The 24484-nt window shown below is 42.3% G+C and overlaps 1 protein-coding gene across 3 annotated transcripts in view; it reads right to left on the reverse strand.

Annotated features, from left to right (window-relative positions):
• The window catches only part of LOC110537244 (seizure protein 6 homolog), a 227352-nt gene that overhangs the window by 24129 nt on the left and 178739 nt on the right, over positions 1–24484 (reverse strand). For all 3 annotated transcript variants that reach the window (XM_021623135.2, XM_021623134.2, XM_036937253.1), the window contains exons 5-9: positions 17132–17317; positions 13623–13791; positions 10504–10670; positions 10118–10312; positions 9035–9173 (exon numbers count right to left, since the gene is read on the reverse strand). In XM_021623135.2, coding sequence (XP_021478810.2) covers positions 9035–9173; positions 10118–10312; positions 10504–10670; positions 13623–13791; positions 17132–17317 — 856 coding nt within the window. The remainder of the gene's footprint in view (positions 1–9034; positions 9174–10117; positions 10313–10503; positions 10671–13622; positions 13792–17131; positions 17318–24484) is intronic.

The following is a 24484-nucleotide window of genomic DNA, read 5'->3' on the forward strand; positions in this document are numbered from 1 at the left end:
GGGCACGCGTAGGACGTACTATCTCTACCTCTGCTCTCCTTCATAGCTCCTTGTAAGGTGAATACTAACACTTTACTGTGTGTGTGTGTGTGTGTGTGTGTGTGTGTGTGTGTGTTTGTGTGTGTGCACGCATACGTCTGTCTGTGAGTGTCTCTGTGTTGATGGATTGTGGCAGACCATTTCAATACATTGCTTAAGCTCTTATTAAACGGGGCGATGCCCACAGGGCATCTTAGCAAGGAGGTAGGCCACTGTGTGCCAACCCAGTCTGCCTGCGGACAGATTTGGGCTTAACTAACTCGCCTTCAACTCCAGAATACAAATCAGGGATGGCAAAGACGGAGATCCAAACAAGGTGAAGCCTGACAAAGTACTCCCTCTAGTCTGCAGGACAGGCACAAAATCAAATTAGATCTCCATTTTACCACTATAACCCTGGGTCGAGGCACTCCAACAGCAAACGCCTGTAGGATGCATGGGAATGAGAGGTTATGGAATCGACAGGTTTGACATGGATCGGCTGCCTTATTAAGCCAGTGTTTAAGTCCACTGATCCAAATGATCACGGGCAAACAACACCATGCACCAGCATGAAGACCAGTAACGTTACACGTGCACCTTGAAATAGTACTTTATGGTGTTATTTGCCTATGTATGTAAAAGGCATTGGACCAGAAGCTGACAGACCCTTTATTGCCCTGTCAGATACACAAGGGTAGATTCATGAGGACGGACAGCGACAGAGTGATGGGATGTGATGCTATGTCAATAACAACAAATGAGCCTCGGGCAAATGTGGAGTAAGCCTGTGGGAAGCTCTGTTGCCGCACCTCCTTAGAAATGTTGCCGCACCTCCCCACACACACGTACACACACACACTTTTGTTGCTTTCACACAAGTGTACAGGTACTTCAGATTGAGATTTTTCTCAGGGATCCAGCTGCTGTAAAAGCAGTTTTCCTCTGCAGAAATAGAAGCATGAAAAACAGCTGGTCAGAATGAAGAGCATTGTGTAGTATCTTCATTTCCCTCTCTCCATGAGAGGAAAAAAGCTTGAGGCAGGCAGAAGCTGAGCAGAAAGTAATTACTTACACCTCAATCTCAGAGGTGTTGGACAGCTCAAATTTAACTTGGATTGGAATACTAGCATGCTGCCATGAATGTAGGCATTCTCTAGAAGTGTATCTGTGGACCCATGGAGCAGCTCTCTCAGTGGATGTGTCCAGTCATGAGAGACTGTGGAAGGCTGTGTGCTGCCCTGGTCCAGTGGCATGCTGGCTCTGGTGGGCTGGGCTGAGAGGATGGGACACTTTTTAAGCAGAGAACCACCAAACACCCGTTCCATTGTTTGAATTCCTCTCCTAGATTTAATGTAAAAACAGTCATGGCTGACAGAGCCTCCCTGGCTGTTCCAGACACAGTGAACACCTCTGAGATGGTAAGTAAACACAGCTCTTGCCTCTCAACCCCGGATTTATCTGGACTTTTGTTATTTTTAAACAATTAAATGGAATGAGGTTCTCTTTTTAATTAGAAAGTTAAATATTGTTTTTTAAAGGCCAGGGCTTTGGTGCCTGGGCCGGGGAGCATATGAAAAATGACTTATTAATGACAATCCTGCCAAATCCCTGTGCCCCCGAGGGCATCACTCACACAACGCTGCCCTGCGTACAGGCACCCTGCCAGCTGGAGGGGAAGAGGAGAGGGAAGAGGGGAGGAGACATTGCAAAGTACAGAGGACCACCATCAGTCTAGATCCATCTCTTTATGATGACTATAACCTATAGCACTGACAGTTGCAAAACAGATGCATGAGCCAGTTATCATTGTCAGTAATTCACATGCAATTCCAGGAGCCTCCACTAGAGGGTGTATTTAGACATAGTGACCAATACAGTGTAAAATATTTGGATGACATTTTACATTTTTAATGACTCATTCTCCTTAAAATAATTGTAAATAATTACAGTACTATGGAAATATTCTAATATCCCTTTGTAGGTTTAAAATGACTCAAATATTCAATAAAATACCTTTTCCAGAATGCATCAAACACTATAGAATGGAAGGGATCAATCTAGTCTCCTGACAAAAAAATAAATAAAAAATACTGTGTGACATGTTTGAGTTTTAATCTGGATATGTGGAATGGTATCGGTATTCTTTGCCGTAATACGTGGCAAATGCTTACATTTTTTCTTTCCTTTAATTCAAATTCAATTCAAATTGTGCTTTCCATGGTGTGTATCCAATTCAAATTCTGCTTTCCATGGTGTGTATCCAATTCAAATTCTGCTTTCAATTCACGGTTGAATTGAATTAATTCTGAAATTCCTTAATTGACCCTGGTAGCTAGCTGCTGTATGTATGGAGGTTGTTATTGGTGAAACGACACTTACATCTTCACCTGGCCTCTACCGTAGACATGCCATCCTGTACCCGGCGGTGTGAGTCACAGGCAGGTGTGCATGACTGCCACCTGTGCTCCTGCCCGACTGTCCATGCCCCAAGTGTGCTGTTTTAATGAGCACTGAGCCAGCCCTCCTAGTTTGGCCTAAATTAATTAATCAGTCCTCATTATGCACACTGTTCCTCAGTAATTGCGAGCACAGGCACAGTGATGAATGATAATAGAGGAGAGAAAGGATTCTCATTAACAGGGAAAAGTGTGAGCCCACCCTTATAATGAACCCGCTCCCACCCATCAGAGGTCTTTCCCTTCCTGCTACTCACACATACACAGGTAGCTGCTCTCTCTTATACGCCTCTCTCTCGCGCTCTTTCTCGCTCTGGGACAGAGAGCACACTGGGGACTCCCCACCCAAGACAAGACCAGCGGACTCATTTCAGATAAATGGCCAACAGTGTGACGGTGGAGTATTGCAGGGTCAGGGAAGAAGTGGGTTTCTGCCATGTATGCATGCCTGACCAGGTTGGAGCTTAGCTGGAGTTGGGTAGAGCAGGATCAATTTAATGGAAGCTTATGTGGCTAAGAATGATACCGAAATTCAAGGACCAGGGAACTTAGTCAGTCAGTAAACTCTCTAAAGATTTTCACAGCCTTATACAAACAAATTAGTGAATTTTCTTAAAGCTAAAATAAAATAAAAAATAAGTTATTGTATTGTCACATATACCATATAGGTGCAGTGAAAAGGGTTGTTTTTACAGGGTCAGCCATAAACAGTATCTTAGCTAGACTGTTTTCAGATGCATCAGTTGCTATTGTACTGATTGAGATGCTCTCGAGCAACATGACCCCTAACCAAAGTATCTGAAATGTTATTTAAACCCCAAGCCCATCAAATAAACCCCACTTGGCTTTATTTTCCCCCCTTACTAGCTCTGATTTTGCTCATATCTACTTTATTGAGGAACAATGTACTTACTATGACTGTGATACAGTGGGGTAAAAAAGTATTTAGTCAGCCACCAATTGTGCAAGTTCTCCCACTTAAAAAGATGAGATAAGTCAGTACTTTTCATCATAGGTACACTTCAACTATGACAGACAAAATGAGAAAAATAAATCCAGAAAATCACATTGTACGATTTTTAATGAATTTATTTGCAAATTATGGTGGAAAATAAGTATTTGGTCAATAACAAAAGTTTATCTTAATACTTTGTTATATACCCTATCTTGGCAATGACAGAGGTCAAACGTTTTCGGTAAGTCTTCACAAGGTTTTCACACACTGTTGCTGGTATATTGGCCCATTCCTCCATGCAGATCTCGTCTAGAGCAGTGATGTTTTAAGGCTGTTGCTGGGCAACACGGACTTTTAACTCCCTCCAAAGATTTTCTATGGGATTGAGATTTGGATACTGGCTTGGCCACTCCAGGACCTTGAAATGCTTCTTACGAAGCCACTCCGTTGCCCGGGCGGTGTGTTTGGGATCATTGTCATGCTGAAAGACCCAGCCACGTTTCATCTTCAATGCCCTTGCTGATGGAAGGAGGTTTTCACTCAAAATCTCATGACACATGGCCCCATTCATTCTTTCCTTTACACAGATCAGTCGTCTTGGTCCCTTTGCAGAAAAACAGCCCCAAAGTATGATGTTTCCACCCCCATGCTTCACAGTAGGTATGGTGTTCTTTGGATGCAACTCAGCATTCTTTGTCCTCCAAACACGACGAGTTGAGTTTTTACCAAAAAGTTATATTTTTGGTTTCATCTGACCATATGACATTCTCCCAATCTTCTTCTGGATCATCCAAATGCTCTCTAGCAAACTTCAGACGGGCCTGGACATGTACTGGCTTAAGCAGGGGGACACGTCTGGCACTGCAGGATTTGAGTCCCTGGCGGCGTAGTGTGTTACTGATGGTAGGCTTTGTTACTTTGGTCCCAGCTCTCTGCAGGTCATTCACTAGGTCCCCACGTGTGGTTCTGGGATTTTTGCTCACCGTTCTTGTGATCATTTTGACCCCATGGGGTGAGATCTTGCGTGGAGCCCCAGATCGAGGGAGATTATCAGTGGTCTTGTATGTCTTCCATTTCCTAATAATTGCTCCAACAGTTGATTTATTCAAACCAAGCTGCTTACCTATTGCAGATTCAGTCTTCCCAGCCTGGTGCAGGTCTATAATTTTGTTTCTGGTGTCCTTTGACAGCTCTTTGGTCTTGGCCATAGTGGAGTTTGGAGTGTGACTGTTTGAGGTTGTGGACAGGTGTCTTTTATACTGATAACAAGTTCAAACAGGTGCCATTAATACAGAAGAAGTTACAGGTCTGTGAGAGCCAGAAATCTTGCTTGTTTGTAGGTGACCAAATACTTATTTTCCACCATAATTTGCAAATAAATTCATTAAAAATCCTACAATGTGATTTTCAGGATTTTTTTTCTCATTTTGTCTGTCATAGTTGAAGTGTACCTATGATGAAAATTACAGGCCTCTCTCATCTTCTTAAGTGGGAGAACTTGCACAATTGGTGGCTGACTAAATACTTTTTTGCCCCACTGTATGTGGTTGTCCTACTTATCTTAAGATGAATGCATTAACTGTAAGTCGCTCTGGATAAGAGCTCCTGCTAAATGACTAAAATGTAAAATGTGTATGATTAGGGACGTGTTTGTCACTGGCACACCATTTGCCGCTATCATTCCCTTCCATCTGTGGCTCTCATTTGATGTGCCTCACTTATAATGATCCATATGCCAGTGGACAAATCAGAGAGTATGATGAGAAAGGTCAGGCATTTTGGTCAGGGAGTTGGTCAACCATGGTTTTCCAGTGCTGTGATAAGATAGTGTAAAATAATGTATTTAATTAACGTATCTGCAGTGTATGTTTGTTAGGTAGCTACCTAGACAGTTTTAGAGGAATGGTTCCATACATTTTTCAAATTAACTGCCAATATTCCAACATTCCATTCAAACGATGCAGTCAATCCACAGCCATACACTGGCTGAAATCAGTAGATGATAGGACTTTGACAAGTTGTAAATGCAACAATTACTGATATTGTATCATATAATAGCACAGTCAGCTTTTTCTTTTACATTTACAATCTCTTTACATATATTTTAGATGCAATTTATACAGAAATGTCTACAAAACCCATATAAACTGTATTCATGATTATATGACAATATTTTAGGTTGACAATCATTTTATTACATCATTTCTGATGTATCACATGCCTTTGTTTTATTCTCCTGTGTAAGTAAATTCAGGATTATGTCTCTACTGCCATTTATTCCAATTAGATGGTTTGGATTTCTCCCTGACCAATATGGCTGACATTTTTACCCCATTCTGGAACTTGGAGGGTTTATGACATCCCCCCTCTAGTAATTCAATAGGATCTTTGCACATTTTTCTCTCTGCCCCATGGCAATACGTGTAGAAGCACAAGAAAATTGCTTTAAAACAGCAAACTTTTCTCTAAGTCTCATGGCAAAATGTGTAGAATAGCATGAGATTAGCTATAATTTTTCTATTTGCACCATGTGTAGAATTGTAGGAAGTTAGCGGTTTCGGGTTGGGGGGGGCGGACCTCTGCGGTGCACCACTGTGTGAGCTTCACTCTGCCCAGCAGGGAGAATGCTGGGTAAGACTGACCATGTGAGGAGGAGGCCAAGGTCCCTTCCATCTGTTTCTCCTCTCTATCAGTCTCTCTATCTCTCTATCCGTCTCCTTGATGCAGTGGCTGCTGAGCTGTGAGGAAACTTAAAGGACCAGTGCTCCTTTCACTAATTTTAAACAACTTTCAAGACAATTTTCACTCACTACATAAGAATAAAAGCATTGTACATGCAGATGAAAAGTAGCAGATAATGAGGGTGTTTGTCTGCCAGCCTACATGTCGTAGCATCTCAGACTTTATTACGTCAACAGTTTAAATCAGCCAGCATTGGCAGTGACATCTACTACCCTAATGAAATAACATAATGATGGAACAATAGATTGGCAGATGATAACAAATGAGCAGATATTAATCATGACAGCAAATGACTATGTCTGCATGACTAATGTACTGACAGCAGGCAAGCAGACACTGCAGCAGCCCCTCAATCAATGGTAGTGAGAGGAAGCCCAGTGGCCGGCAGGGTGAGAAGATCGATTCTGCAAATTTTGTCACTGATGAAACATTTGATCTCAAAACAGTTTTCTGTTTCCAAAAATAAAATATGTTATGGACAGAGTGGACTAAGTTTTGTTGACTTTACCCTTTGCCAAAGTTTTTAAAAATTGCGTTGTTTAGAAGGAGTGCAAAGGCAAATTGAGTAGGCGTTCCCTAATGGAAATATGCAGATGATGCTAGAAGGGGCCAATAGGATCTTGCTAGCTGGTGCTTTGCTTTGCCCACCTCCTTGCTTGTTCTGCCCACTATGACTAATTTGGTCCTATTGGAAACGACAGGCTCTGGTCTATCTTGGTTTAGTTATACAAATATTTGATGTAGTATTCCTGCATGTTTAATGTTCCCGCGTGATAGTGTATACTATGGTAGGAGATTGAACACTATAGTATTCTCTGTAGTGTTTTTAGAGGACTTTTGAGGACTGAACATTAGAGTGAATGCCGTAGTATTTACTGTAGTATACTGTACAAATTACTGTAGTGTTTTTGCAGACTAGAATATTGCAGTATTTACTGTAGTGTTTTTGCAGAATGTAGTATAATGCAGCATTTACTGTAGTTTTTTGCAGACTGTAGTATACCACCATATTTACTGTAATGTTTTTAGGGACATTACTGTGGTATTTACTAAAGTGTTTCTGTTTTAGTATCTTTTTTAGTACCTAATGGAGAAATGCTAAAAGTGCACATTCTCCATAACCTGTAGCCAGGTCAGGGTTTACTTTTACTCTCTTCAATAACCTGAAGGAACCACAATTTATGATCTATTCTTTGCATGTAGGTTTCTCACTTATGGGCGGCACAAATTGTGATATGGGGGAGGGGAATGGGCAGGATACATGCAAATGAGATATATTTAGTATTTTTATTTTTTTTATCTTGTTTTTGTGGACTGTAGTGTTTTTGTTGTTGATAATATTTAGTATTTACTATTTACTATAGTATTCTAGCGTATGCAAAATACACATGATCGAGGGATGCAATTGTGTGTAGTATAGTATTCTACAGTACTACAGTTTACTACATAATTCTATAGTAAGTACTGTGGTATTCTATTGTAAACTGTTGCATTCTATAGTAAACTGTAGTATTTTTATTTATTTAACCTTTATTTAACTAGGCAAGCCAGTTTTTGCCTTTACCTCCCTTATCTCACCTCATTTTCTCACATCGTATATAGACTTGTTTATATTGTATTATTGACTGTATGTTTGTTTTACTCCATGTGTAACTCTGTGTCGTTGTATGTGTCAAACTGCTTTGCTTTATCTTGGCCAGGTCGCAATTGTAAATAAGAACTTGTACTCAACTTGCCTACCTGGTTAAATAAGGGTGAAATAAAAAATAAATAAAAAAAAATAACAAATACTTATTTATAATGACGGCCTACCCCGGCCAAACCCTAATGACGCTGGGCCAATTGTGCGCAGCCTAATGGGACTCCCAGTCATGGTCGGTTGTGATAGAGCCTGGAATCGAACCAGGGTCTGTAGTGACGTCTCTATCACTGAGACGCAGTGCCTTAGACCTTTCAATGCTCCTTTGCTACTGCTTCAGGCAAAAACATGATTCACATACGATGAGAAGAAACATGTACCTTATACAATCTCATGGGAGTTAAGCTGCTATATTCTCTGTGGACAGCATGCAGCCAGCGTATGAAACCCATATGAACTTGTTTGACTGCCAAAGAGTAAACATCACATATGCATGTGCACACACGCACACACACACAGTGTGAAACTTTGTGAGACTTTAAAGAGACTTCACTCAGGAAGATAAGGGAGTCAGGCAGGCTCTCTGATCATGTCCAACTAAACTGGTCCATTCTCTTGGCAGAGTGCTCTGAAGAGACAGCAGAGGATCAGCAGAGCACAAAAAAAAACTATCGGAGGGGCCGAGGCCTACTGAAAGTGCTGCAGGAGGGTTTGTGTGTGTTTAAGTGGTGAATTAACGTTGTTGAGAGAGCTGGATAAGTGGCTCGGAGTGGTCTCACTGCCAGAGCATATTCTGAAAGCCAACTATGAGACACACACCAGGGAAAGGGAGAGCATGGAGGCTTACTGGCTAATCTGGTCAGAGAGTGTGCTGGAAGCTGTGCTGAATATTCAATGGACTGGATGAAAACATAGATTTAATTTCTGACTACAACATCAGTAGCAATGCTTTCCCTTTAGGATAGTTCCACATTCAGAGATTTTGCCTCTTGAACTTGCAGTATTATTTTGCCTATGTTTGAGAGTGTGTATGTGCAAGGGTATGTGAGTGTTTGTGTATGTAGTGAAAATGTCTCTTACCCTATGCAGCATAACTTGAAATAGATCTATCTACTCTTTAAAATGTTAATGAAGAATAAGGCTGTGACCTTAAATGATATGAGATTGATTTGAACTTCAGTGTGACCTCTGCTGCCATTAAAGCGGAGAGCTGGCACTTACACTTGGATGTCTAGCATGATCCTCTTGTCTTCTTCCACGTGGATGCCCCAGATGCAGTCCTGGCCCTTGTCGTAGGCCTCAGGCCAGTTTGGAGAAAGAACCACACCGGCTGAATCTGTGATCTCACCACTACACACAGCTGGGCCACACACATAAGCACAGTCAAGTCCAAACACTGAGAAACACATTAATACATGGCCAACACTCCCAAAAAGTAAAAAAGAAAAACACCTACATACAAACGGACACAGTGTACGCCCAGTACTCACAGTATAGCCATCTTCAAATAGGAAAAACAAGTGATCAGTGATTGAAAATCTTAACTGTCAGTGCCAGCTGAGCTGATGATATTTTAATAATATCTTGTTTTGATGTTGGTCTGTTGACTGTGGAACATCTTTTAAAGGCCATGTGAATTCACAGGGGTAAAGAAAAGACTGTCATGAAAGAGTATCACTGCTGAACAGAATACCATTCATAATGACTTTCCATGCTCCTTGAGGGAGCCTAAGAGTGTTGGTCTAGAACTGTTACAAACTGCTAACGCTGAAAAATATAGTTCTCTGGCCCTGAACAGCAGAAATGAAATCCTTTCATTTCTACCTTTGCCGAAGAGCTGTAAAATCATGGGTAGTGTGGTGTGGGACAGCGCGGGGGAAAAGTGGATAAAACAAGGGTTAGAGGTCAGTGTGCGTGTCTGTGGGGGAGAGAGAGGTATCCCTAGGTCTTTATTGTGGCTGGGGTTCCTAGATCGTACTCCAGTTGCTGAGAGAGAGAGAGAGAGAGAGAGAGAGAGAGAGAGAGAGAGAGAGAGAGAGAGAGAGAGAGAGAGAGAAAGAGAGAGAGAGAGAGAGAGAGAGGGGGATGGTGAAAGAGAGAGATAAGCAGGGAGAGAATGAATAAAACGGGGCTTTGGCTTCTAAAGCTGTGCACTGGCTCCTAACTCAGGTCTTGGGAGACTGGGGTAGCTGGCTTTATTGTGGCTGGGGTTCCTAGATTGTCCTCAATTTGCTGATAGAGAATTAGCCAAACTTGAGCTGATGAAATCCTGTGGACTGGGTTTTTAATGGAATGAGGACTCACCCCTGCAGGCTGGCTCTGTCTCATTCCACTGGGGGTTTTCTGCATCCACACACTCGATGATGACTGAGCCCTGCTCCAGAGTGTAGCCCGGGTCACAGGCAAACTCCACCACCGCACCCACACCGCAAGCTGTGTTACTGCTAGTGAAGTTGCCATATTTCACAAAGGGCCCATAGCATGTGCCCTTCGCAAAAGCTGTGGGATACAAATCCGTGGATTCTATGTTATATTAAGTCAACATCAATCCTCAATTTGACCTTCTTTAGGAAAAGGTAAAGACATATCAGTGTTGATTCTTTGAAGCATGTTTTCTAGTATAATTCTATCAAGTTAATGTAGTCAACACACACACATACGAGACACACTCACACACATTGCATCAGTACCTTCATATCTGATGGCTGCTCCTGTGGAAGTGACAGTCCCGTCTGTGGTGAACTCTACAAAGAGGTGACGTCCTGTGCTCACCACGCCCTCATTGGGCAGGTACTCCACCTCATAGGAGTCATACACCAGAGGCGAGTCAATGTTGTTCCCATTCTTTATTAGGAGTCTAAAAAACAGTCAAAAACTTTGCATAATAAAAAGGGTGAAGGGAAAATGGGACACTTTGATTTGTCATTGAGGACTAAGAGAAACATCAAAAGGGAGTGGTGAGTGGTTCTGAAGTGGCGCTCAGTGTTTCATCATTGGCTGTAATAAACCTGTGATAACATTCTCATCAACTCAGCAGCCAGCGACTTCATTAAATGTCCATTTGTTACATAGCCCTGAGACAGTAGTTATGGTACAAAAATGTAATTAAATCTTGGCTCCCCGCGTCTGACTGGCCTGTGTATTCCCTCAATTAATTTGCATGAGGGAATACAGTTAATGATTTGAAATGGCATAAAGCCGTATCAATTCCATCCAAGTCACTCCCATATGGGATTTAGTCGCCTAACCTAAGCAAACATGTCCTTGCAATATATGGAGTAAAGTTGGGCGTTGTTATCCAGTGTTGTATCGCGTTCTGACAACCGGATGTAAACCCGCGTTTTTCCTATTTTGTTGCATTACAACCTGCAATTTAAATGGAATTTTATTTGGATTTCATGTAATGGACATACACCAAATAGTCCAAATTGCTGAAGTGAAACGGAAAAAAATAACTGTTCAAATTTGTAATTTTTTTTTTTATACAGAAAAGTGATGCGTTGTTATGTATTCACCCACTTTGCTATGAAGCCCCTAAATAAGATCTGGTGCAACCAATTACCATCAGAAGTCACATAATTAATTAAGTAAAGTCCAACTGTGTGCAATCTAAGTGTCACATGATCTGTCACATGATCTCAGTATATATACACCTGCTCTGAAAGGCCCCAGAGTCTGCAACACCACTAAGCAAGGGCACCATCAAGCAGGCGGCACCATGAGGACCAAGGAGCTCTCCAAACAGGTCAGGGACTAAGTTGTGGAGAAGTACAGATCAGGGTTGGGTTATAAAAAATATCAGAAACTTTGAACATCCCATTGACCACCATTAAATCCATTATTAAAAAATGAAAGAATATGGCACCAAAACAAACCTGCCAAGGGAGGGCCGCCCACCAAAACTCACGGACTAGGCAAGGAGGGCATTAATCAGAAAGGCAACAATGAGACCAAAGATAACCCTGAATGAGCTGCAAAGCTCCACAGCGGAGATTGGAGTAGCTGTCCATAGGACCACTTTAAGCTGTACACTCCACAGAGCTGGGCTTTACAGAAGGGTGGCCAAAAAGCCATTGCTTAAAGAAAAAATAAGCAAGCATGTTTGATGTTCGCCAAAAGGCATGTGGGAGACTCCACAAACATTTGGAAGAAGGTACTCTGGTCAGATGAGACTAAAATTGAGCTTTTTGGCCATCAAGGAAAATCACAATGTCTAGCACAAACCCAACACCCCGAGAACACCATCCCCACAGTCAAGAATGGTGGTGGCAGCATCATGCTGTGGGGATGTTTTTCCATCGGCAGGGACTGGGAAACTGGTCAGAATTGAAGGAATAATGAATGGCGCTAAATACAGGGAAATTCTTAAGGGAAACCTGTTTCAGTCTCCCAGAGATTTGAGACTGGGACGGAGCTTCATCTTCCAGCAGGACAATGACCCTAAGCATACTGCTATAGCAACACACAAGTGGTTTAAGGTTAAACATTTAAATGTCTTGGAATAGCCTAGTCAAAGCCCAGACCTCAATCCAATTGAGAATCTGTGTTATAACTTAAAGATTGCTGTACACCAGTGGAACCCATCCAACTTGAAGGAGCTGGAGCAGTTTTGCTTTGAAGAATGGGCAAAAATCCCAGTGGCTAGATGTGCCAAGCTTATAGAGACATACCCCAAGAGACTTGCAGCTGTAATTCCTGCAAAAGGTGGCTCTACACACACACACACTTTTCCCCGATGCCTTGAGATGGATGAAATCATACCTTGAAGGCAGTTCCCAGCATGTCAGAGTGAGCAATGAGCTGCCACCCATTCTCAGCTATGATGTGGGAATGCCCCAAGGGTCAATACTGGGGCCCCTCCTGTTCAGCCTGTACATTCATGATCTGCCTTCGTTCGTACTGGGTCTGAAGTTCAAATGTATGCAGATGATATAGTGATATATGTGAATGCAAAGAGCAAACAACAAGCTGCACAGGAACTCACTACTTTAATGGTCCAGGTTACAAAGTGGCTCAGTGACTCGAGTTTGCATCTCAATGTGAAAAAAAAACATCTGCATGTTCTTCACAAAGAGGTCAACTGATGCTACTGAGCCAGATGTCTATGTGTCAGGGGAGAAGATCCAGGTGGTATCCGATTTTAAGTACCTTGGCATCATATTTGATTCCAACCTCTCTTTCAAAAGCAGGTGAAAAAGGTAACTCAAATAACCAAATTCAACCTAGCTAATTTCCAATTCATACACAATTGTTTGACTACAGAGGTAGTAAAACTGTACTTCAAATCTATGATACTCCCCCACTTAACATACTGCCTAACTCATGAGAGGTAACTATATAGTTCCCTTAAGAAAAAGCACCTTTAGTCAATCTGCTTTCTCTGTGAGAGCTTCCCATGTCTCGAACACACAGCCATCAGACACACATAACTGCACCACCTTTCACACCTTCACAAAAAACATGAAGACATGGCTAAAGGCCAATCAGACTTGTGAACATAATCCCTAGCTGTGTATTGCAGCTCTCCATGTTGTCTGTTGTCTGAAGCTTGTGAAGTGTGGAAACACCAGTTGCTTTTATGTATTTTGTTTTGTTGCTCTGTCTGTATGCTACATGTTGCTTGTGCTATGTTGTTCTGCATGTACTCACCGCTCATTGTTTTCCTGTATTGTTATTGTAATTGTTTTTAATAACCTGTCCAGGAACTGCAGTTGAAAATTTGCCGACTGGCTAAACTGGCACTTTTACTGAAACGTTGATTAATGTGCACTGTTCCTGTAAAAATTCTCTCTCTCTCTCTGTACTCTACCTGTCATCATCCTCAGCCAAAGCCACTTTCTCAAAGTGAACATGAAGCCGGTGGCCTTCAGGAGCCTCCAGGACCCAATGGCAAGTCAAGTTGTTGCTGTAGTTGCCAGGGAAACCAGGAGAGACAATACGGCCCAACGTGGCATTTTTGATCATCCCACCACAGGAAGCTGCATTGAAAATGGATTGGATAAGAGCGAGAATGAGATGGACAGAGAGGGAGGGAAGGGTAAAACTCAGAGAGAAAAAGAGAGACATAAAACCGCTTTAATGTCCCTTAATTTCAAAAACAATATTTGTTTTCTGCTCTCTCTCTTTGCTGAGTAATACCACAGTACATGGGGTTTGGAGGAAGAACATTTCCATCCCTGTGCTGACCATAGAGATAGCTAAAGGACCAACATTGTATCTGTCACATTATGGCGTCTGTGAGAGCATGGGCAATGCAACTGAGGCCATCTACATTCTGAAGTAGTCAATTTTCTTCTTCTACTATTTTGGTGCATACTGCCACCTGGAGTGTGTTGTTTGAACAGATATAAAGCCAAAGTTGTCGATCTACTGCCACCTGCAGGTATGGAATGTTTGCTCATGAATATAATTAATTGGCTGAGCCCTCCTGATGACCTGGATGGAATTATGTGATCCTTCCTTTACCCATAGGAATTCCCACCCAGTTGACTACTTCAAAAGCGTGAAAGTCCTCAATGGTGCTGCCCATGCTAAAATGGTCTCTTGGCCACTGGAGCTCTCTATCTATCTCTATGGGACTGGCTGACTGACTGACTGTATCTGTGTGTGATCAACTAGTGAGGAGAGCAGAGCAGCAGAACAGTATCAGTGCAGAACAGCTGTAGGGAGTGAGAGTGAGGCTGGCAGAAAATACAATGCTAATTGAGAGCAGGTGAAGGATAGTCATGCAGCCCACTACTAATTAGTGTAGTGTAGCCAGGTCCAAATGGGCTGGTTTAGCCCGGTCTCGTCTCCATAGCACTGCTCCCTCTCCCCATACTGGTAATCAGACACTAACAGACCAGGCCTCTCAGCACAACCAATCAACTTTGGGCCTAAATGAGGATGCTAGACTGACATGTTGTAAAAGCTCACCTTAGGCCTAACCCACTGGGCAAAAACTGTTTGAATCAATGTCAGTTCAACAAATAAAAATATATGTGATGACGCTGAATCAGAGTGGAAAACTGATTGCGAAAAGTAATCAACGTAAAAGATTTTAATCATTTTTCACCCAACTTTTAACCTAAATCCAATGACATGGTGAATTTTGGGGGGATTTCATGTTGAATTCATATTAGTTGACAACTCAAATGTAAATCAAATCTAGATGTTCAACTGACGTCTGTGCCCAGTGGGAAGTAGCTTGTATCATTACTATACAGGGAGGCATGGGCGTTACATGTTGTGAGGTAGGCCGCCGTGCTGAGTGCTATTATTTGCAAAGTGGATATAAATAGTTGCCTTAAATTAGGCCCACTTACAAGATTTACACATTATAAACAGGACGAAGAGCAACATAAGTCAGAACACTAACAACATAAACTATATCATAATTCCTGACAGCAATTTGACCATACAGCAGGAGGTATAGCCACACCCTTCCATGTCTGGCTACAACAGGACATTTTTGTTTTAGGTGGGATCCTTGGAATGTCCCGATTTTGCTCATGCGCCTGATATTGTCCAATCGCAATTCAGCATTTGTCTCAGGGTTGGTTTAAACCAGAGCCATGTATTTAAAGAGTTGGGCCATTGAGGTTTCTGCATTATGATGCATTTACATGACCCTACACAAAGTGGTATTCAAAGTCGGGGTCACAGTGGGGTTGGCATATAAACCAAAAAACAAAATAATAATATACGGGACAACACACAAAACGCTTTTGAGAAAGATTAGACATTTGAAAAGTACAATTTTATTGAGTAAATGTATTGAATTGAAGGTTATTTGTTAATGTGATTATTAAGAAAATGGGGTCCCTGCTTTTTGAATATCACTGCCCTACAACATTCTATGGCAATCATATTAGTGTAATACACGAATGACTAGAATGGGCATTATGATGCATTTACATGACACTTCAAAATTCTATGGCAGCCATGCTAGTATAACAGATGTCATGCTTCTTTTAGCAAGTACCACTTCCTCCTGATTCAGCTCACACCGAAGCTCACACCTAGGACTTCTGCTTTCATAGCACACGTGACCGCCCTCCAAAAGCGCTTTATCAGTTGGCGCCACCGAAAAGTTAGCAATTAGGTGGTGCACGTTTCACACATCCCCATGTGCTACATTCACCCATAACATTTATTCCACAACGACCATAGTGTTGAGCTGAGCACAACTGTAGATCCGGGTCACGGCACCAGTGAAACCGTGACTGTGCCGCTAACAGTATATTGTCACAGTCTCTGTCCCCATCCCGGACTGGAACTACTGATCCTCTGCTTGCAGACACACGTGACCACCATCCTTGATAATGTACCAACCATATGAGCTATCCAAAAATATCAACGTTTAAACCTAGCTGTGGAGAGAGCTTACATTCTTAACTTCTTTATGTTAGCACCCCATTAATAGTACATGGGGAATGTTTAAATAATGCTATGTAACTGTATGTCTAGAATTAGACAAATACAAAATATATGGCTCTGGTTTAAATATTGAACTTTCGAACACACCTGTTTCACACACCTTGCGCCCCCCGGAAAAAAATACCCCCTTGATAGTATGCAAGGGAAACAAGGTAAGCGTTTACTTTGATTTTAGCTTAATCATATCGATTTAATTGCTTACCATGATACATTTTTGTAGTAACATTTAATGAACAAATCCATGAATGGAACAGAGTAATATGTAGTGTGGAGGGAATGAATCGGTGTGCGAGTGCGACCAAAACATTTTATTTTCTTATGACATGACTTATGACAAATGTGTACCACAGGGCACAGGCCTGCTATTCATATGTGAACGTGTACTATTTCCCCATACTATGCAACTATTGTGGGAAACACTCTTTGTGAAGAAGAGTAGGCTAGACATGTTTGTCGCTGAAGTAACAAGGGCATGTTTGTTTACAACTGCACTATTGCCCCTAACCCTGGATTTATATTAAACAGCTTGAATAGCAGGGGATACGGGTTACAGAGAGAGAATTAAAGTCGCACAGCAGTAAGCCAGACACCTGATAGGCCTACCAAATAGAGCACACAATAAACCCCAATTAACCTCTGGGCAGTTGGTGCCAAATAACACCCAGTCCATTTAAACTGAGTTTAATTACTTTAATCATTCAGCTGAAATGTTATTTTCCTCAGTTGTCAGTCTCTGTGGTGTTCTCTGAGGGGTTACTATAATTTCCCATTGGTTCTCAGTAAGCAGATGAATGGATCCTGGAAGTTGATGAGCTGAAGTCGGTGAGTGTGTCTGTGCATATGTGTCTATGTGTATGTGTGTGTGTTTGGCAGGAAGGAAGCAGTGTTGTTGTCTCTTACCCAGGCATTTTGGCTCCTTGCCACTCCAGTAAGGTGTAGTGGCGTTGCGACAGGCGAGCATGGTGGGGCCTTGCAGCTGGTAGCCGGTCAGACACTGAAAGTAGGCCTCTCCCCCAGCATGGAGGTGAGTCACAGATACCTCCCCGTTGGCTGGCTCCCTAGGGAAGGCACAGCTCAGCACGAAGGCTAGAGGGAGGGAGGGAGGGAGGGAGGGGATTTAATCAGTGATGACCGGTTTGATATTATTTCTCTTTGTGATTTTTTTCACCATGGTTGTTCGAAGTGGAATTAGTTGTTCTCAGTGCTACCATTTCACTTTAATTATACATACAGTAAACCAACGGAGTGTAGACACACACACACACACACACACACACACACACACACACAGAGTACATGTTGTGTATGAAGAATGTACTGTAATTGGGTCGAGCAGGGCTGTTTTCATCAGTTTTCTACTTGAGTTATAAATATTCCACTCCATCTGCTGCAATTAATTGCAGTTTAAAAGTACATCTGCAAATAGATTGTGACATGTCTGCAATCGCTAATGAGTTTGTGTGCTGCAAAGTCTACACACACACACACAGCTATGGCACGGAGATTTAGGTTTGGGGTACGGGGTAAAAGTAGAGTTGTAGATCAGTTCCATTTCAGAGCTGGTACTTTAATGTGATAGTGGGGAGAAGAATTGTCTCTGTACCAGTTGCCAAAGCGCTGTGAGTCCAGCGCACCAAGATGAATGGGCTTCAACTTCCTCTGCGTCCCTGTCCTTAAACGGATGGTCCTACATGGGATGTATGGTAGCAATCATTAGTTGCGTGGATGATGGATTGAGCTAACCATGTCCTTAATGAGCGCTATATAACAGGCCTTTCTGTCTGTCGGAGCGCAGGCCCACAAATTATGTTCTTGAGGTCCAGTGCAGATAACACCAAAACCTTGCATTTTCTTGAAAATACACCATGGAAGCAAAAATATACTTTTAACACTGGACCTAAATTAAAATAATGGTGACAGACAGAGGTGGTGTAAAAGAAAGCATTCAAATACTTCACCCAAATCCAGACAGCTGATGTTCTGAAAGAGCTGCAAAATCTGGATCCCTACAAATCAGCTGGGCTAGACAATCTGGACCCTCTCTTCCTGAAATTATCCGCCAGTAACAAACAGATCGCCGACCATTTTGAATCCCACACACCTTCTCCGCTATTCAATCTGGTTTCCGAGCTGGTCATGGGTGCACCTCAGTCACGCTCAAGGTCCTAAATGATATCATAACTGCCATCGATAAAAGACAGTACTGTGCAGCCGTCTTCATCGACCTGGCCAAGGCTTTCGACTCTGTCAATCACCGTATTCTTATTGGCAGACTCAACAGCTTTGGTTTCTCTAATGACTGCCTCGCCTGGTTCACTAACTACTTCTCAGATAGAGTTCAGTGGGAGTCTCTATGGGGGTGCCACAAGGTTAAATTATTGGTCCGGCTCTTTTCTCTATATATATCAATGATGTCGCTCTTGCTGCAGGTGATTCTCTGATCCACCTCTATGCAGACAACACCATTCTGTATACATCTGGCCCTTCTTTGGACACTGTTAACAAACCTCCAAACGAGCTTCAACGCCATACAACACTCCTTCTGTGGCCTCCAACAGCTTTTAAATGCTAGTAAAACCAAATGCATGCTCTCTCTTCAACTGATCGCTGCCCACGCCAGGCCGACTAGCATCACTACTCTGGACAGTTCTGACTTAGAATATGTGGACAACTCTAAATGCCTAGGTGTCTGGCTAGACTGCAAACTCTCCTTCCAGACTCACATTAAGCATCTCCAATCCAAAGGTAAATCTAGAATCGGGCTTCCTATTTTGCAACAAAGCATCCTTCACTTATGCTGCCAAACATACCCTCGTAAAACTGACTATCCTACAGATCCTTGACTTCGGCGATGTCATTTACAAAATAGCTTCCAACACTGTACTCAGCAATTTGGATGAAGTCTATCACAGTGCCATCCGTTTTGTCATCAAAGCCCAATATACTATCCACCACTGCGACCTGTATGCTCTCGTTGGCTGGTTCTCGCTACATATTCAGCGCCAAACCCACTGGCTCCATGTCATCTATAAGTCTATGCTAGGTAAAGTCCTGCCTTATATCAGCTCACTTGTCACCATAGCAACACCCACCCGTAGCACGCTCACCAGCAGGTATATTTCACTGGTCATCCCCAAAGCCAACACCTTCTTTGGCCGCCTTTCCTTCCAGTTCTCTGCTGCCAATGACTGGAACGAATTGCAAAAATCACTGAAGTTGTGGACATATCTCCCTCACTAACCTTAAGCGTCAGCTGTCAGAGCAGCTTACCGATCGCAACAGCTGTAGACAGCCCATCTGTAAATAGCCCATCCAACCAACTACCTACCTCATCCCCATATTTGTTCTTGTTTTCCTGGTCTTTTGCACACCAGTATTTTTTCTTGCACGTCCTCGTCTGCACATACAGTATATCACAAAAGTGAGTACACCCCTCACATTTTTGTAAATATTTGAGTATATCTTTTCATGTGACAACACTGAAGAAAGGACACTTTGCTACAATGAGTGTACAGCTTGTATAACAGTGTATATTTGCTGTCCCCTCAAAATAACTCAACACACAGCCATTAATGTCTAAACCGCTAACAACAAAAGTGAGTACACCCCTAAGTGAAAATGTCCAAATTGGGCCCAAAGTGTCAATATTTTGTGTGGCCACCATCATTATCCAGCACTGCCTTAACCCTCTTTATTTATTTCACGTTTATTTAACCAGGTAGGCTAGTTGAGAACAAATACTAATTTGCAACTGCGACCTGGCCAAGATAAAGCATAGCAGTGTGAACAGACAACACAGAGTTACACATGGAGTAAACAATTAACAAGTCAATAACACAGTAGAAAAAAAGAGAGTCTATATACATTGTGTGCAAAAGGCATGAGGAGGTAGGCGAATAATTACAATTTTGCAGATTAACACTGGAGTGATAAATGATCAGATGGTCATGTACAGGTAGAGATATTGGTGTGCAAAAGAGCAGAAAAGTAAATAAATAAAAACAGTATGGGGATGAGGTAGGTAAAATTGGGTGGGCTATTTACAGATAGACTATGTACAGCTGCAGCGATCGGTTAGCTGCTCAGATAGCAGATGTTTGAAGTTGGTGAGGGAGATAAAAGTCTCCAACTTCAGCGTTTTTGCAATTCGTTCCAGTCATGGAACATGGAGTTTACCAGAGCTTCACAGGTTGCCACTGGAGTCCTCTTCCACTCCTCCATGACGACATCACGGACCTGGTGAATGTTAGAGACCTTTCACTCCTCCACCTTCCGTTTGAGGATGCCCCACAAATGCTCAATAGGATTTAGGTCTGGAGACATGCTTGGCCAGTCAATCACCTTTACCCTCAGCTTATTTAGCAAGGCAGTGGTCGTCTTGGAGGTGTGTTTGGGGTCGTTATCATGTTGGAATACTGCCCTGCGGCCCAATCTCCAAAGGGAGGGGATCATGCTCTGCTTCAGTATGTCACAGTACATGTTGGCATTCATGGTTCCCTCAATGAACTGTAGCTCCCCAGTGCTGGCAGCACTCATGCAGCCCCAGACCATGACACTCCCACCACCACGCTTGACTGTAGGCAAGACACACTTGTCTTTGTACTCCTCACCTGGTCGCCGCCACACACGCTTGACACCATCTGAACCAAATAAGTTTCTTGGTCTCATCAGACCACAGGTCATGGTTCCAGTAATTCATGTCCTTAGTCTGCTTGTCTTCAGCAAACTGTTTGCCGCTGAGCACGTGCACTCAACTTCTTTGGTCGACCATGGCGAGGCCTGTTCTGAGTGGAACCTGTCCAATTAAACCGCTGTATGGTCTTGGCCACCGTGCTGCAGCTCAGTTTCAGGGTCTTGGCAATCTTCTTATAGCCCAGGCCATCTTTATGTAGAGCAACAATAATTTTTTTCAGATCCTCAGAGAGTTATTTGCCATGAGGTGCCATGTTGAACTTCCAGTGACCAGTCAGTATGAGGGAGTGTGAGAGCGATGATACCAAATTTAACACACCTGCTCCACATTCACACCTGAGACCTTGTAACACTAACGAGTCACATGACACCGGCTAATTGGGCCCAATTTGGACATTTTCACTTAGGGGTGTACTCACTTTTGTTGCCAGCGGTTTAGACATTAATGGCTGTGTGTTGAGTTATTTTGAGGGGACAGCAAATTTACACTGTTATACAAGCTGTACACTACTTTACATTGTCATTTATTCAGTGTTGTCACATGAAAATATTTACTCAAATATTTACAAAAATGTGAGGGGTGTACTCACTTTTGTGATATACTGTATATCACTCCAGTGTAAATTGCTAAATTGTAATTACTTCGTCACTATTGGCCTATTTATTGCCTTAACTCCTTACTTCATTTGCTCACTCTGTACATAGATTTTTATATTGTGTTATTGACTGTTTGTTTATCCCATGTGTAACTATGATTTATCCCAGGATGTCCTCATAAATCTGTATCTTGGCCAGGTTGCAGTTGTAAATGAGAACTTGTTCTCAACTGGCCTATCTGGTTAAATAAAGGTGAAATAAAAAAAAATTAAAAATAACTCAGAGATCTACTGTACAGATGTAGGATCTTAATTTGATCACCCTGTTGCAGGGGAACTTTACTGCAATGCATGTAAAACTTGTAATGTATTTGAGGTTTTAAAAGGCTTCTGAAGTTTTTCCATATGAAAAATGCATCACCCCCTACAAAAATGTACATGAATTATAATCCACATAATAATTCATATTTCCTGTTGCTGCATGATTATTTTCCTGCTGTAGCAACCTGTCTCAAATTAAGACCCTACATCTGTAGGTGTGATGATACCAAGAATGTGTTGCATCTGATTGCTGTTTCTAAATAACAACATTAGTGAATATTTTGAGGATAACAAAGCTGTTAAATTGCCTGTGTCTACAGAGACTTAAGCACTAGTAGGCTAAGTGTGACAGCCAGCTTCGAAAACAGAGAGCAAAGACAAGGACCCTGTGGAGGATCCCAACTGTTTAGTATGTCTGACTCAATCCTTTACTCATTAATATGATTTGGAGGAACAGTCGAAGTGGAAATGAGCTGTTAGGTTGTGTCAACACGCAGGTGGAAACATTTCAAACAAAGCTCTCAGCTCAGCTCACACTCCTGCTCTCCTGCAGTCGACCAGTCACTACCTCCTCCTCCTCCTGCTCCCCAAGACATGGGAATAAAAGGGACAGTGTAGAATGCTGAACCTGAGACAACCACTGTGGGGGTTGAGTGTGCAGAGACTGAGCACGGGAGCATTACGCTGTCACAACATAAAACGTTTAAGCATTCCAGAACCCATTCAAATGGTATAATCACTGCTCTTTATTTCCCTTTCTTCTCATGGCTGCATATGAAAATCGACATTAAAGCTAACAGTTTTACAGCCCTCTGCCGCCCGACACGAGGCATTAAGGAAAAGTACACTTTGGAAGGCAATTTAATTTCAACCCCTCTCCCTGCCTGCCAGAAGACATTTGGGTATTAGTGCTGAAAGTAGACGATGCTCTCCCCCAGCAATCAAACTCAATAAGACTGACAGCGGCATGGGTTTTAGTGTCTGTCTATTTACTAAGGATTCACTTTAGCTCTCTTCATGTTGTGTACTATACATCATTGTACTTCCTGACACCATTGTGCAGTGTGGCATACTTTGCAGGAAGTCGTTTTGTGTATTTGATGTACCACATGTGGTTTAAGTCGGTGTTAAAGTGTGCAGCAACTATGATTTATCCCAGGATGTCCTCATAAACCTGTACACAACTCTGTATATAACTCTCCCGGCTGTAATACTGTGTTAAATCATTATCTTACCTGGCTGTCTCAGCACTTCAACAACTGCTCAAGGGGGCCAATAGTAAACAATACCATGTGTCACTTAAAGACTATCATTTATTGTTTACATTAATGCTACAGGAACAGCACAGAACTGATAAAGAGAAAATGATTTGCTTGTGACACTGCATTCAAGAGCTTCTCCTCTAGATATCTCTCATAGCCTAACAAGACTCTCTGCAAGCGTAGAGAAACAATGGTTTTATAAAGGCTCGTCTCTTGGAATGTGGTTCAGACTTATTAACACCATATTGAAGGCCAAACAAACCAAGTTTTGTCCTCCGGCTGTTGAACCATTATTAATCAAATACCAATCAAATTTCAACACATACAACTTAAATTACAAACCACCTCCTTAAGAAATGCCTTAAGGTTCAGTGAGCAAGCATAGGTTATAATAAAAATAGCACACTGATTTCTCCCACACTAACATTTCCAATATGATGAAGCAGCCAGCCAGCCAGTCTTCTCTCTCTGGAGTAAAATCAATGAGATGCAGAGTGTGAGTCCAGCTGCCCTAGGTCATCCATTGAATTCTTACTTTATCACTGGCTCCACTGAGCCCAGTTATTGCCATTATCATACCACCATTTCATATTTGTTGAGCCTGTACATTGGGGATGCTGCAGGCAGAGACAATCCCCTAAGAATTAAATGACATGCAGCCTCCATTCCATTGTACTTCATCTTAGAGGGCCATAAAGCCTGATTGTTTTGCTATTACAAGTAATGGCACCACAGTAAACACAGAGGCAGATTAGCTGATGGTGGGGCCTCAGGCAACAGATGCTGAGGTAATGTCCTTGGTTATTCTGCCCCATAAGAGAAAGAAAATAGGGGGGAAAGAGGAGGAAAACAACTGGAAATGTGGTCCTGATCTCTGTCATCAGTGACAGCTGTAATGGGTTTGAATGACATCCTATCTCATCAATGACCATTGACACTTTATCAGTCAAGGATCAATAGGTATTAACGCACAGAGCCAAAGTGGATAAAGGATTATCACTAGTGGCAGTGGTGGCTACACTAATCACATGCCTTTGGACTGACATGTCACTGAGTAAAATAAGGTATTGCTAATAAACTTAGTATTGACTTAACCTCTAACCTATTATGGTAGGCTCAATTTGCAATTTATCATGTATTAAGAATTGTATGAGAGTAAATCAATAATATTAATAATGAGGGTTACAACTCATAACTGATTCATGGCAACTAAATCAGCAGTAATGACAGGATGCAGGGAAGCAGGGAGCATGGCAGCCTATGGCATCAGTGGTAATGTGGTGCTCTGGAGAGACTCACTCTACTCATCAGTCTAGAGTAGACAAACCCTCATTGATGGGACCGTGCCGGCTGCAGTCTAAAGTTACTTCTCCTTAATAGCA

The sequence above is a fragment of the Oncorhynchus mykiss genome, chromosome 12 (assembly GCF_013265735.2).
Source record: "Oncorhynchus mykiss isolate Arlee chromosome 12, USDA_OmykA_1.1, whole genome shotgun sequence".
NCBI lineage: Eukaryota > Metazoa > Chordata > Actinopteri > Salmoniformes > Salmonidae > Oncorhynchus > Oncorhynchus mykiss.